The sequence below is a fragment of the Ceratina calcarata genome, unplaced genomic scaffold (genome assembly GCF_001652005.2).
Source record: "Ceratina calcarata isolate Rehan_Ccalc_2016 unplaced genomic scaffold, ASM165200v1 scaffold371.2, whole genome shotgun sequence".
NCBI classification, from domain to species: domain Eukaryota; kingdom Metazoa; phylum Arthropoda; class Insecta; order Hymenoptera; family Apidae; genus Ceratina; species Ceratina calcarata.
In genome coordinates this window covers 510,917-526,570 of record NW_017160229.1, presented here as the reverse complement: position 1 = coordinate 526,570, position 15,654 = coordinate 510,917, and the positions used below count along the sequence as shown (strand labels likewise).

At 39.1% G+C, this 15,654-nt stretch overlaps 1 protein-coding gene across 20 annotated transcripts in view; it reads right to left on the bottom strand.

The window, feature by feature from the left end:
* LOC108625808 (lachesin) overlaps nucleotides 1-15,654 on the bottom strand; it is a 230,065-nt gene that overhangs the window by 86,371 nt on the left and 128,040 nt on the right. For all 20 annotated transcript variants that reach the window (XR_003389302.1, XR_003389303.1, XR_003389304.1 and 17 more), the window contains 3 exons: nucleotides 14,225-14,331; nucleotides 4,359-4,566; nucleotides 4,038-4,199 (listed from right to left, as the gene is read on the bottom strand). Coding sequence is in view for 16 of the 20 variants with exons in the window: in XM_026814272.1 (XP_026670073.1) it covers nucleotides 4,038-4,199; nucleotides 4,359-4,566; nucleotides 14,225-14,331 (477 nt within the window). In the remaining 4 variants the exon portion in view is untranslated. The remainder of the gene's footprint in view (nucleotides 1-4,037; nucleotides 4,200-4,358; nucleotides 4,567-14,224; nucleotides 14,332-15,654) is intronic.

The following is a 15,654-nucleotide window of genomic DNA, read 5'->3' as shown; positions in this document are numbered from 1 at the left end:
GTAATCTACAGTTTTGATAAGCAAGTTCAAAATTCATATTCGTCATATTTAAATAAGTGAAATCTCGCTTCCTGTACAAAAAGAATTTGTTAGAGGGATGAAAATCTTGTTATTACAGTTTCTCATGTTTTTAGTGTGAATAGCCATGCAATAAACATGTTTTCAAACTAGCGCGTGCCACGAAATCGTAACCTGATAGCGTCCATGACTTGAAAAACATGATCAATGCAAATTCATAATACCGTACAAATGTTACAGAAGTTGAAAAGAATAAAATATAAAATTAGTTACTATAATATAATTATTTATCCATAAATGGAATTAAAAAAAAAGAACACATTTTGTATGAAAATTTCAACAAGAGGACAAATATTCTAACTGTATTTATACATACATACATAAAATGTACCATTTTATCTCCGACAATTCATTGTTTTTCTGTACTTTTGATACAAACATCCTAGAATGAGCAATAATACCTACTCTCTTCCTATTTGTAGACTGTTCAAAACTCTGTAAAGAGAATTCCCTCTCTGGTTGACCTGCTTCTATTAATTTCGCATAGTAGAAATATGTGTACTGTTGCCTATTCAAACTTTCCTTGTATTCAGAGTTTTCTGGAGTCGCGTGTCCAAGGTGTATCACGAATTTGAGCCCCGAATTTCAATGAATCTGATCGTGCGTAATCTACCAGATGGACGATTCGAGTTAACGGTGTTTACATGCGCGAGACAGAACGACGACGTTGAATTTTCGATAATCCGGCAGGACTGATACATGGCTGTCAAAGTTACGAGCCTTTTACTGCCTTTGCGACACATACGAGAATTCTCTTTCATTGTAGTAACGTTGCTCATGCTTTTCTTCCCTTACGCTTAGTTTTACATATACTGTTTAATCCTATGATTATTTCTCGATGAATCTTCAACAAGAAAATTACGTATTTTCATTATTTTAAATGAAGGGAATTTATTTTATCCGGTGAAATCAAGGGTTAATGAAAACTTTGTCGACGAAACGACTGTTGATGATGCGAGGGTGATCCACCGGTGACACGTAAAACGTGACGTGCTGAGGGTTTTAGAGGTGGAATGGAAGGACGTTTGAACTGTGGAGCTAAACCACAGCAGCTTTCGTGAAGCTAACACACGGCACTGCGACGGCGGTTAGTTCATGGGCACGTTACCCGTTACCCGTGAGCTAATGTCTGCGCCACCTGGGACATTCTGACATTCGGATGTTTTCACTGTCCAGAAGGTTAGCTCTTCCCTGAGGGCCTTGCGGCTCTAGCGAGCTGACTGCTTTTAATCTCTATCCAGTTTTACGATGACGGAAAGTCCGTCAGAACGACTAGAACTCGGTGATCTTGGCTGCGGAATAGTTCTACGAAAATTTAATGGCGCTCTTTTCGCTTTTCGAAAATTCTATTACGATTCAAGGAAAAAGTTTACATTTTGTTTCATTGGTTCCTTCTTCTTAACTTGACAGGCATTGTCTGGCTATTCTCTACGAAAAAAGAATGTACTCGGTTGATTTCCGCGTATCTTCAACATCCCGTGAATATTTCATGGACGTAGCATCTGTGTGCATAATTTTGCGCGCCACGCTACTGGTTTGGCAGCAGTCTCCGCCCCACGGATTATCCTCGCCAGTAGTAGTTGCGCCACTGACTGTCGGCCAGGTTGCAGTACCGACTAGCGCAGCAGCCACCGCGTTCAGTTGATTAATCTGTACAATATTTAAGAAGCAACCAACTGGAGCAAAAACCCTTCCACCAGACTTCCACTTTACTTAGCTATCGTTCTTCCTCGAAGTCTCTTCTCGCACCCGTCTTATTCTTCGTTTCCATACTTCCTTTCCCCAATCATCAATACGCTGTGTACATAGATTGGTTCACTTAAATGCAGCCACCTGAATATCTCCTTCATTTGCGATGATAGGAGAAATATTTTTTATGCAATGAAAATGGTATCAAACTATGAATGCTTTGCAAAAATTATTTTTTCTGAGCTTTGAACATCGCCGACATTGGCGAGTAAGTTTCCAAGTTTAAAACCCCAGACTTACATATCTGCAATTTCTTGCTCGACGTTGCTAAGTCAGTGATATTGATGGAAATTTATATTTAATTTCAAAATTCAAATTTTATGAATCAGATGTCACTTTAAGATTCCGTCAATAGTATTTTTGAATGCGTTTTAATGTCAACTATTTATAATATGCAAAAGAAAAAAATATACATTTACAAGCAAAAAATATTACTGACGTTAAAAAACTTAAAACAGAATGAAAAACTCTTGCAATACATTCATTTTTTATATCATTTACGTAGCGTAAAAAATATTTGTTTTATCATAGCAAACGAAGGAAATATTTAGGTGTCTACATTTAAGTAGAGCAACCTGCACACGTATGTGTCGCTTAGAAATAATTCAAAGAAATCTTGACAATTTAATGTTAGAACGAGAACAAACGGGAAGAAAAACGAACATAATCCCCGTGAGATGGTAACAAGTAGAATGGTGCGAACGGTTAATTGCATTCTTAATAATGCGACTGTTAGGCAGTGTGTATACATATCCATGTGCATATTCTGGGTGTATACGAATACAGTTTATCGTAGGTACTTTATTACCGGTGGAACTGCAACCGTTGGGAATTTTCTCGTTGGTTCCGCGTAGTTTGCACGTTGTCCTCAAGTGTAACGATCGAAGTTTATCGTAAAGTCGATAGGGACGTAACGTCAGATACAACACAGGCACGTTCGCGATCGCGGTCGCGGTCCTTTTCCTAGTCCTACTCTCGGTCGGTTGCCATTCTGAACTTTACGAGCATTCGCGACGTACCGTTTACCCCGGAATATTTTTACGGAGTTAATCTCAGGAGGGAGAAAATTCAAGGAACAGGTCAGTACGTTTTTATAGGCAAATCTTTCAGTTTCATTATTGTTTACGTTACAGGGGATATTCTTATTACACTGCAACGTGTACATCGTCACATCCAGAGGAGTTTCATAAAAGGATTTTTCGTGCTCGCAACGACTCACGAAAAAACGAGATAAAAAGATCAGGAGTGCAATTTATTACGTGTCTACGTATTTTGTAAACGGAAATTCAATCATCCTCCCAAACAAACACCCTCGCTGGCAAATTATGAAAACTGTGCAAATAATACGTCGCTTGAATAAAGAGTAACGCAAACAACGAATGAAATTTTCGTCGAATAGAATAAAACAGAAGAGCAGAGAACAAAACTGGGGAAGATGGGGTTTTGATAAAAATTTATACTAACGCGGCGGGGCGGCGCTAAAAATGAACGCGCGGCATGCGACGGATATATTAGAAATAGCGCTATCCCCTATCGTGTAAATACATCTGTGAATTATTTCAAAATTCGATAACTTCTGATCATGTATCTCTAAGCACACAATCAAAATTTGATCGAGCAGTCAAATGTCAAGCTGCATGTACACACATATCTAATCTGTGAATAATTGAATAGATTATATTATTATTAGTCTTCCGATCCCATTCAACATCATCAACACACATTTTACATCAACTCGAAATTTTTGTTCCAATAATTGTTTTATCGCAAATTATCTGCAAACAAATAACTTGATCTAACGTGTTACGATTTAGTGTGATTTTTAAAACCAAACATTTCAAGCGACAAACAAAAAGACGGATTTTCAATTGAAAATAATGCAAACTCTGCATAACAGTATCTATTAATTTATTTAATTCACGCTAATTGGAACGAACAGCATTGAAACGTTCGAAGGAACGTACTCAAATTAAATGTTTCAACATTGATTCATGTTGTTTCGAATTTCTCTCCGATTACTATTAATTGGAAACATTAAACGGCCGGCGAACGAGAATTACATGTTCTTTGCTTGTAAAGCATCGTTTCGATCAATTTCAGAAAATTCATTTAATTGGTGTGTAATTTCTAGCATGCGATCGAATGCATCGATTTTCCTATTATCGCAAACAGTTTATGTAATATTATTTATTTTCGTTTTGAAAACTTACCTCTGTCGTGCCGATTGATGCTTATGTTCTGGCCGTCTTCACGTTTCCACATTAGCTTTGGAGTTGGATATCCGTCCGCTTTGCACGTCAATGTGATGTTCTGATTCTCGCGAACAGCAATCGTGCTCTCCGTGGACAATGAGTCCAGTATATTTGGTGGGACTTCGGAAACAAATTGGAAAATAACGTATCGGTTAGATTAGACTGAAGAAGATCAATCAAGTAACAGTATAATAAATGAAATATCAGTATTTTTAATTAGACACTTAATTTCCAAGGATTTAATTTGTAAGGATACCAAGAAATGTTCAATGTGCTCACCTACAACTTGAAGAAAACCGACTTGGCTCATCATCGGGTTTGTGTTCAATTGGCACATGTAGTAGCCTCGGTCTTCTTCATGGACGTTGTTGATATGAAGCAACCACGTCTTCTGATTGTCATGGGATACCGAGAACCTCGGTATCTTCACAACCACGTGCTTGTGGATAGTCAACAGCATCTGACGACCCACGTGGATCCACGCTACCTGCATCAAAATAGATCAACCTTTGGATTAGTAGTAGTCTCGCTTCTTTAAAAAATAATACAAAAAGATCATTAATAATCATTGTGAATCGCTAGCAATTTAGAAAACTACTGATATTTTCGCGAATCGTCGAATGTCCTGCAAGCGGTAATTGATCATGATATTCGATAGAATAAAAAGATAAGACGGTCTGTTTCTGTGCTTGGCACTTTACAGCAACACCTACGCACGCGTAACTCATCAGAAATGCTATGAACAAACATTATTACGAGCATATTTTACGCTCGGCTAGGCTAACGCTCCCCTAACTAAGCTCGTTCCATGACAAAGCTTATGCACTTTCGAGGATTTCTGGGTTAAACTGGCTACCCAGCCGCGTGCCTGCCTCACCGCTTCCCCCCTTTTTCCCTCTATTTCCTTGGCGGCACTCGAGAACGCTCGGTTGCGCGAAAGCGCCACTTTTCCTCGTTTTTGCTCTCCAACCCTCTTCTCTATCCATGCCAACTTTCGTTCCGATTTCGCCCTGACGGAAGAAACGATCCTGCCTCGGGAAAATTAAACAACTCGTCACGTAAAGTAGATTTAAGCATTCCTTTACGGAGAACGGTGCATCGTTCGTTTTTAGCGAAAAATCAAAGCAAGGTAATCGCCTCTCGGCGAGATTTCCAAAATCGTGATACGTCGCTCGGAGATTGTTCCCAAGCTTCGCTATCGATCCAAACTGGATGACCTGATTCGTTGATTTAATTTATCGAAAGGATCAAAGGAACGCGAACGAAGCAGTCGCTTGGAGGAACGTCATATCGAGCAAGATTAAAGCATGGCTGAACTCGGTTAATCCTTGGTTTTCGATACACTCGCGATCTTCCTCCCTGGATGCGTCTGTCCTGAAACTACAGCTTGTAACGAGCAGCTCGCTCTCGAAAATTCTCTCGGTCTCACCCATCTGGAAAACAGTTCGTTGGCTATAGAATTTCTCAATTCCTCGAGTGGCAATCATTCCATTGTTAATTTCCTTTGTATCATGGCGATATTGAAGCTACAGATGAAAAATTTAACGTGACGTGATGCCAAGTGATGGATCATGCTCGATAGCAAAATAAAAAAAAAACAGACTTCTGTCATAGAAGGCATGTAGCCGTTATATTGGCCTTTAAACGGTCTCGGGGAAAAGCTCGCACCCCGCTTTTTGCGAGCTCGATTGAAATACCTGGCACTGGTTCAAAGTCAGGCTTAACTGCCACCGCGCAATGCCGCGCCGTGCCACGTAGCGACCCTCGAAACCAGGCTTTCATACCTTATACAAGGAAAAAGCGCCGCTTCAATACCTTCTTCCTTTATTTTGTCCATTCCAAGGATCTCTCCCACACGCACACACAGTATATGTAATAATTTATTTACATTATACTCGTTGCGTTTGAAAGGACTTCTTGGCATTTTCTGCGAACCTCCGGTTTTTATTAAGACCTCTGGATGTCTACAGCGCATGATTGCCCAACCAACTCAAATTTTTTATTTTCCTTTCGGAACGATCTGCTTAATGCTAATAAGGTTGAAGAGAAAAACATATGATTTGCGGTAAAAGGTGGAAGGAAAATAATTTTTACGTTTTTGACGAGAAACACTTTTATAACATCGAGTCAAGGGCCGTTCTCGCGGAGATCTCGATCTAATTTCTCGCTACTTGAATGCTTGCTAGAAACTTGTCCGTCGACTTTCAGGCCAGAAGGGGGAGTTGAACGCAATTAGAGAGAGACGAGTGAAAACGAAAAACAAGGAAAGCGAAAGATCGACGTGGTACGTTTCGTGTTAAGAACGGCTTTCAACCATTTCATTTCGAACAGCTGGGATTCGTTACTTTAATAAGATGAATACTCGACATTGACCGTCTTCTGGTCGTTGCTTTAAAATTCATTCGAAGCGTGAATGACAGCAATTATTTAGATAGTAGGTAAAGGTCGCATGTGAAGCACGCGTCGGCGATATTTTAATACCGCAAACTCTCTATAGTTCAGTGTCTCGCTTCAAATACGTAGCGAACTGCCCCGCAGTGCTGACTCGTTGTTCGCGTTTACGTTGACTACGACGCAGCGTAAACGTTATCTCTTTAACGCAAATGACAACCAATTTTCCTATCGATGACCCACATACCGTCTATTTAATACTTTCTTCTCGGCAAAAGTCCATTAGTCATATCAAACAGATACAGAAAACATATACGTAGTTAAGAGAGATAGAAATCTGATAATACATAGACATTTAATCACGATCCGTTTTTTAAATTACATTCGAAACCGCACGAACTAGGTTACAGGAGAAGTTTTGCAGGGTATTGTCTTGTACGAGGCGAATATTCGTAGTTTTTACGAACGCTCGATAATCATCAACAAGCGACGCAGCCCTAAATTTTTCTCGGCAGGTAATATAACCTGCCCGGGGAAAATTCTCAGGGTCGTAAACGATACTAGCTCGTTCTCGTTCGAGGGTCGTTCCAGTGGCGGCAACCGGGCCACGCCGTTCGCTGCTACACGGTGGAATTCAAAAGTGCTCGAATGATGGGTCGATAGAGGAGAATAGAGGGAAAGGACCTGGGAAGAGAAAAAGTAAATTGAGATGCGAGGGAAAGAAGGAAGAAAGAAAAGAGAAAAGTTGCTCGGTAAAAAGTCTAATTTAGATGTAAACCGTGAACGGTAAAGAATGTTAAAAACGAGGTACTTCGATAAGCGGAAATCTTTTGATCATCTTTTTGAAATCCAATGAAGTGCCAATCATTGAATTTCGCATGTTTCAATAAAATCTTTCACGGATGCATTGACTGATCAAAAAAGCTCTTTTCCAATGCGAAAATCTTTCTAGATTACACAAGATACAATTAACTGTTTCAACAGTTGTACACTGTTTCAACAGTGCGCGTTTTTTTAATATGATTTTTAAATCCACGCACACACTCCGTTGTGCATATCCCTAAAAATAAAATAACAATATAAAAGACAGAAATTAAAAGGAAGTTGTTTCGAGTTTAATGAAGTCTCTTAAGACAATCATCGAACAGGTCCACGATACCTATAAAGCGCGCGAAGGGCAACGTTGAAAGAAGACGGAAGAAGCTAACCAAGTGACTGGGAGGAAAATAGCAGATGGGAATATGACCGATAAAAGGAGAGAATACCGGCAGAGAGCAAGGGGAAAGGAGCAATCCCAAGGATACGGAGGCGTTTTGCGTCGAGGTGAGAGGGTTACCCGTTTTAATCAACTTTACAAAAATATTCTAACGCCTGCCCGTGCTGTCATTAGGTCGAGCTTGATTTCCCACAAGGTCGTCTTATATTTCTCTCAATGGTGTTTAGCTTTAACATCGCCGCGCCTTTAACATCCGTCGACAATTGCTCCCTCCCTTTTTGAAATAAACCTTCATTCTTTATAGTTTCTATTCGCGATGTTTATTTTATTTAGGAACGTGAATATGAATTTTTTAATTTATAGTATCGAATTAAACAAAACAGAAAGTAAAAAACGATCAGTTTTGAGATTATGCAAACGGCTAAACGAAGAAAATACTCGGTAAGTAAATTGGCAAAAAGAAGAAAATTTTGTGACGGGTTGAAATGAAAAATGACCGTGACGAAACAGACGCGGCGCGTTTCTATAAACGGAACGAAATGTTAATCATTCCCGGTTAAAAGTTTCTCGTTAATCGACGAACGTTATCGCCCTTTTATTCGGAAATGTTTTCCAGCGCGAAGAATAAATTTTGCAGGGTTGGGCGTGCGCCCATTCAGTCGCGCCGCGCTATGCCAGGTCGGGAACGATCTCTCGCAATCTGGCTGGATATCTCGAGCACGGGTTAACTCGACAATTTATCGGCACGGTAATTAAAAATAATTTCAGAGAGATCGCGAGGCGATCGGCCGCGTCGTCCAGAGTGAGACGGAACGTCACCTCGACGCCACGCCGACGCACTGTTACGCCGTAATCCGGTTAGCAAATTAATTATTAAATTCATTTCCTAATTAGCTAATTACCGAGAGCGCTCGACCGTAGTTCGCCTCAACTTTTGCATTTGCCCCGGAAGTGCCTTTACCTAACTCCTACTTTCCCCTGTTAATAATGAACGAACAGGGGCGACTTCTTTTCGTCTCACGCTGTTCTTTGTTTTGCACTACTAATATCTGGGCCTTCAGGAAAATGTATAGCATCCGAACAAGAATAGAAATTGAATTTTTTTGCAACAGCCATTTCTCGCGCGTACTCGTTCTCTCATTATCTCGATGCAGTATATACTTATTACGTAAACAGTAATTCAGCTCGACCGTTTCCTCGTTGAAAGTGAACACCCCTCGTAAAGCTAAATTACCATTACGTGCAACACGACCCTCTCCGTAGTCCAACTTCGAATTGTAATTTGACAACATATATTTAATAGACGGATGCTTGCAATGTAACTCCTGAATCCGTACATAACGAGAGTAATTTAATCAATTGGCCGCACTCATCGTACCGCAACGGACCACACCGTGCCGTGTCGAAAGTCCAATTCTTTGGATTCTCTAAACGCACAACTGCCCGTGCTCGTACCACTACAGCTCATTCAAACGAAAGAGTTTCATCACGATTCCCTGGCTTCGCGGTATAATTAAATCCAGGCAAATTGATAGAGTTGTGGGGTTTCTTACGGCATCGGAATACAAAGGGAGAGAATGGGAGAGAGGGAACTCTTTGACGGCTAGCGTAAAATGGGATTTTTGTGACGTTTCCATCAAAGCCGAATTTCGCCTCGTCGCACGGGACTGTAGGCACTATGGGACTATGTACTCTATACTGGTCTAGTTTAGTCACGCCGTTAAATCTCAGTGGAACCTTGACACATGATAATTCCAATCCCGAGTCAAAATGGAAAACAACAATACCGCGTTGTCTACGAAGATACGGAAACGAGGAAAAATTGATAAAACCGCGGGAATGAATTCCTCCTCTGCGAAACAGTTTAACGATATTGTACGAATCGATGAACTTCTAGGAGCTGCATACAGTGCTAATCGTTAGTAAGTTTACACAGATGGGTAACCATAGAGAAATTTTGTCGGATCCTAGGAGCCGCGTACCTTCGTGTAGATCGCATGAATATTTTACGCGTCGGATGAACTTAATTTTGGTATGGCATAATTTACATTTAGATAGAGGGGAACTCTCGAGGATTCTTGAAAAAGGATGCGTTCCATTGTTCGGGATACGTATGACGTTCATCGAAACGTTAATTGATCACTATTTTTTTTCCTGACCATGAGAGAAGAATTTCCCGTGAACGTGTTGGAGTTCGATCCAAGATCGAATCGGTTGACATTGAGAATGTTATACATAGAGAGGAAAGGTGGACAAGGAGAGAAGGTTTCGAGTTTTATTCCCTGGACGTAGCAAGACTGCAAACATCTTTATGATTCCCCGGAATAATGGATGGAAGCTGTAAACGCGGCCGGGCTCACAGTTTATTGTCGCCGTATTGTAACGCTCGCCTCGTCTTTCATAAAACTAGATCAACCGAATTATTAAAATTCTTTTCCGACTTGCGACGCTCGCTTCTTACTCCTTCGTTTCCCGCCTACCCAAGGAATTCCTACACTTTTATCCCACCATTACTAGTCATGTATACATAATAAATTACCATCACTTTCCCATTAACCATTCATCGTTCAGGTGGTTCTACTTTATATTTAAATTATATTTTCTATTGAACATTTCATTTTTTTTTCGTAAATTCTAATAAGCTTCTCGCCATACACCAAACATCGCTAGGCGACACAAAAAATATTTTATTTATAATTCTCTTGCTTTAAAATCCTCAAAACTTTTGGACACTCTGCGAAGTTTCTAGAATATCATTCAATTGTTTTTTTTTTACTACACATTGATTTAATTTTTTTAAGCAGGAAAATGCATTGGATGCGTTACATTTAACATTTAATTGGGCTAAGAATTCGAACGAGCAATTTTCAAGCATCAGTTCACAAAACCTGTCGCTATTTCATTTCTCCCGGTTGAAAGACGGTTGCGGAGTCGAAGAAAGGACTTAAATCCTTTCGGAATCCGGAGAAAGAGAATTGGAGTGAGAATTTTCCAGGCGTGGGACGGCACGTTGTCGTGAAGGAACACCACGGGTAAATTGGTTCGGGCTAATAAACGGGTTGACGGCGCGGTGCGACACAACGCACGACGCTGTGCAGCGCAGCGTGGTGAATGTCTTCGAGAACGTGGTTCTCGCATGCAGTCACGTGCACCGATGCACGTGCGTGGACGACATGCAGACGAGGACGGAGACAAGTTTCCGGAACACGTGCCACTCTCGTTTACTACACAACCAGCCACTGCTCGCTCGCCGTAATTGCGCGAAATTTCTTCCTGATAACGGAACTGTGAACGGGACTATCGCGCTTTCGGATTACGGACGTTCCGCGAAAGACAAAAGGGACGAGAAATTATATAAACAGTACGGCTTATGCAATAATAATAAGTAACTTGCAAATTTTATGCTATTATCTATAGAAATATTATATATAAAAATATAATTGTGAACTTATAATCTGAGCTAATGTAGCTTACTTAAACGCCGAGAAAACTTAATTGACAAAATCTAGTCGGTGGTTGACTCAACTTTACGTATTTTCACTCACTGAGCAATATTTATTTACCCGCATCGTTCGATATGATTCGAAGGATGGTTTTTCACTTTTAGAAGCCAAGTAGTTTTCTCTTGTTTTTTCGAAAGTTTCGCACCTCAAGATCCCTCTTAAAAAATTCTCAATTAACTCTCATTCTCTCACTCGAGACTTCATAATTCCATTAATCCTATTACGAGCTACGAGACGCTTACCGGAAAAAATGTATGTATAATATATACGTATTTATGTATAGTATATACGTATAATATATGTATATTACTTTGTGTACCAATAGAAATGCAAAGAATGTTTAAGAAAGTATTTTGACAAATTTTAAAAAGTGTCCCAGGAAGTGAGTAAATAAATTACATAAAAGTTATTCGACTGCTCAATTAATTGATATCTGTTATAGAATTGTTCTACGCTGTATGAGACATCCAGTACTTATAGCAATGTCGAAGAGCTCCTCCACAGTCGCATTGCGTCGCATTGCGTAGAGAATGAATAACAACTGACAACAGGAGAGGAAGTACTCATTGGTAAGGCCAGTAACACTACAATGAGGTCTTTCAATGCAATTAAGATAATTGGACACGAGAGGGACGAAATAAAGTGTTGCTTTCCATTCCATCCTGTTTCGATTCCAGTTTTAACCAGTGCTACCTACTTTTCTTCCTACTACTTATGGACTAAACATCTATACTATAAAATTTATCTCAAAGCCATTTCTGATATTAAAAGAATTTATAAATATTAAACCTCTGCTTCTTTTATATTTCTCCAGTTATAATGCGGTTATCTCGTATCACGTTTTATCCTCTTAATCAATAGACATGCTATGCTACAATAGGATCAACTTTTATTCTGAATGGTATCTGAAATTTTCCAATGCAGGATAAAGGTCAGGAAACTAATAGAAATCGATTGAAAGAAGCTTGTGCCGCGAGAGGATCCTCTAAAAGAGGAACACCTTGGTGCGTTTATTTGGTTTGAAAACAGCTTTCACGGCTCTTGGTAGTGGACAGTGGATGAAGGACTCCTTCATCCTCAGTGTTCCATTAACATCGTTCCTATAGTAAATCTGAGATCGCGACAAAATGTTCTATTACTGAGAACACATACATATACAGTAACTCTTATAAATACAACAGTACACCGGTATATAATCTTAATCCGTTTCTGATGTTTGGACTTATACCAAACCAACCTGCCCCATAAGAAGAAATATAAAAATCATTAATCCGATCTGTATACTATTATGTATACGTAAAATAAATCGTAGCAGTTTTTTAATATTTTAAATTATCCTGTTTATCGAATTACTATTGAATTAAATAACTGGGCATGTTAAAATTATTTTAACCAAATAATTGTACGGTATTCATTCTCATTCTTTTATGTTAACACATTGTTGTCGGATTACTTTCACGCTTTTTGTAATCTGTCATTTGAGCGTGGATCACATAAAAGTACGTATTTAATAGAGGTAAATGGAATAAAGAGATTGCGGTGGTGAGTCGCGGCTGTCATTCACGGCGCAATATATCCATGTACATTGTGTTAAACATTCTATTAATATTTCTTGTGTTTTTATTGGTGCTTTTTTAATGTTGCAATCATAAGTTTACTGTGGAATCTGAATCCCGTGATTGTGATGAAGGATGTGACACTTCGAGATAGTTAAGTATGTAATAAACATTCTTGTACAAGTCGGAATTTCGGGTCATTGTCTTGATAACATTGATAACTGTTATTCATACCCAGTTTCACTGTGCTTTGTGTTTCTTTCAAGATATTCTAACATTTCCCTTTATCTAAGACGCTATCAATGGAAATTAGTTCTCCTTATTCAATAGCAGAAATGCAACCCCATACCCTTAATCCTTCGCCACTGTTTTAGTTGACTTATTTTCGTTAGCGAAAATTATATCTTCCCGCCACATTCTTTAAAAAAAAATTCCTTTACAAAAATTAATCGATTCATTCAATTTAATTCATTTATAAATAGTTTCTTTCAGGCTACTCTCCCGTTCTCAACTTTACGTATTTTCACTCACTGAGCAATATTTATTTACCCGTGTCGTTCGGTATGATTCGAAGGATGGTTTTTCACTTTTAGAAGCCAAGTAGTTTTCTCTTGTTTTTTCGAAAGTTTCGCACCTCAAGATCCCTCTTAAAAAATTCTCAATTAACTCTCATTCTCTCACTCGAGACTTCATAATTCCATTAATCCTATTACGAGCTACGAGACGCTTACCGGAAAAAATGTATGTATAATATATACGTATTTATGTATAGTATATACGTATAATATATGTATATTACTTTGTGTACCAATAGAAATGCAAAGAATGTTTAAGAAAGTATTTTGACAAATTTTAAAAAGTGTCCCAGGAAGTGAGTAAATAAATTACATAAAAGTTATTCGACTGCTCAATTAATTGATATCTGTTATAGAATTGTTCTACGCTGTATGAGACATCCAGTACTTATAGCAATGTCGAAGAGCTCCTCCACAGTCGCATTGCGTCGCATTGCGTAGAGAATGAATAACAACTGACAACAGGAGAGGAAGTACTCATTGGTAAGGCCAGTAACACTACAATGAGGTCTTTCAATGCAATTAAGATAATTGGACACGAGAGGGACGAAATAAAGTGTTGCTTTCCATTCCATCCTGTTTCGATTCCAGTTTTAACCAGTGCTACCTACTTTTCTTCCTACTACTTATGGACTAAACATCTATACTATAAAATTTATCTCAAAGCCATTTCTGATATTAAAAGANTCTTTCAGGCTACTCTCCCGTAATAGCCAACTTCCTACACTTAAGCATAAACACTTTTTACGTGTCCTCACGGAATTATGGAGTTAAGTTTTGCGCACTTCATTCGGGACTTTGATTTACTTTTCATATAATTTTAAACTTTTCGCATGTATTAAGTAATCTTAACATACGTATAACACAGATAACATGCATATGATAGATCATCCAATTTAATTACCTTGTAATCACCGAGGTTTTCAACGACGCAAGGTAAGTTGACGTCCCTTCCGAGTGGCACGGTCACGTTTGGTATCGGTTCAGCAAACATCGGTTGATCGGAGAGAGCTTCGCAAACAGAAAATGCCATTAATCATTCAGTTTTTCATACTAATGTAACGTGCGATTCGTTCCCGGCTCAATCAAACGATTAAACTGTTTAATTGAATCGACTTGCGCACTAAAAATTCATCGCCATTATAACGAGACATAATATATACTAACTAGTAATTATCACGCGTTTTGCCATTCGACTTATGTCGTTCGATTTAAATAAATTGCTCCGCGCCGTGAACAAGCTATCTGCTACTACGGAAAGGAAGAGGAAGCGGAAAAGGAAGGGAGCCACCGCAAGAGTCACACCGGTGAAGAAATCCTTTGGGGAAGTTTCGGATTGGTCAAGGGTGAATCAAAGTGGGCAGTTGGATGACTGCTCGACTGGAAGAAGATACCATCGATTCCATTTCGAGACTACATCTACCGGAAGTATAAGAAGGAAGCGAGAAAGAAGGTCATCGACTGAAAGCTGTTAGGAGCAACACATTTCATAGAATAAATATATTCATTCCCAATTCTAATAATTAATTGCCTAATCTAATTCTGCTAGTAAAGTGATGAGCGTTATCAGTAACAATATAATTTCTGTCTATCTAAGTGCTTTTGCCTGTTATTCTGCTAGAAAAGTGATAAGCGTTATCAGTAACAACATAATTTCTTAATATCTAAGTGCTTTTGCCAGTTTTCTGTTTATCAAGAATTTTTATTTATACCACGTATCTACGTGTATTTTATGATAGATTTTTCGTGTATGGAAAAATAAAAGAATTCTAGGTTACTCCGCAACCCATATCTCGGAATTCGAAGATCGTCTTCGTTCGAACTCCGCATTTGAAATTCGAGCAATTGACTGTTCGATAGAGCGGGACTAAAGGTGAAAATCTCGGGGCGAGCGTTAAAACGAGTCTCGATAGAAATTCCTTTCGTAAATCACGACATCGGACGCACGTGATTTTCCATCCCTTCCGTTCGTACCCAATGGAAGGTGCGGTGTCGTTCGAACGCCATTGTGAGAAGCCAAGTTTTACGATTGAGTGATATAAGGAGCTAAGGAGTTATACGCCGCTAAGTCGCTCGATTTCCACCCTCGCGAAAATCTCTTAATCGACCTGGGCCCGCTATATAAGTTTCAATTTTCCCGGCATTCTGTCGATAAAATCTGTACCTACGTCCGGATTTCACTTCTGACTCGAGTTCGATTTTGATCGCGTTCGCCACCCATTCTCTTACCTACCATTCGTTTCCCTCTCACATTTTACTTCCAAATATCCTACTCATTTTTAAATATTAAAAACTTCAAGAAAACGCAAAATATGTATGTACCTTGTATGTAAT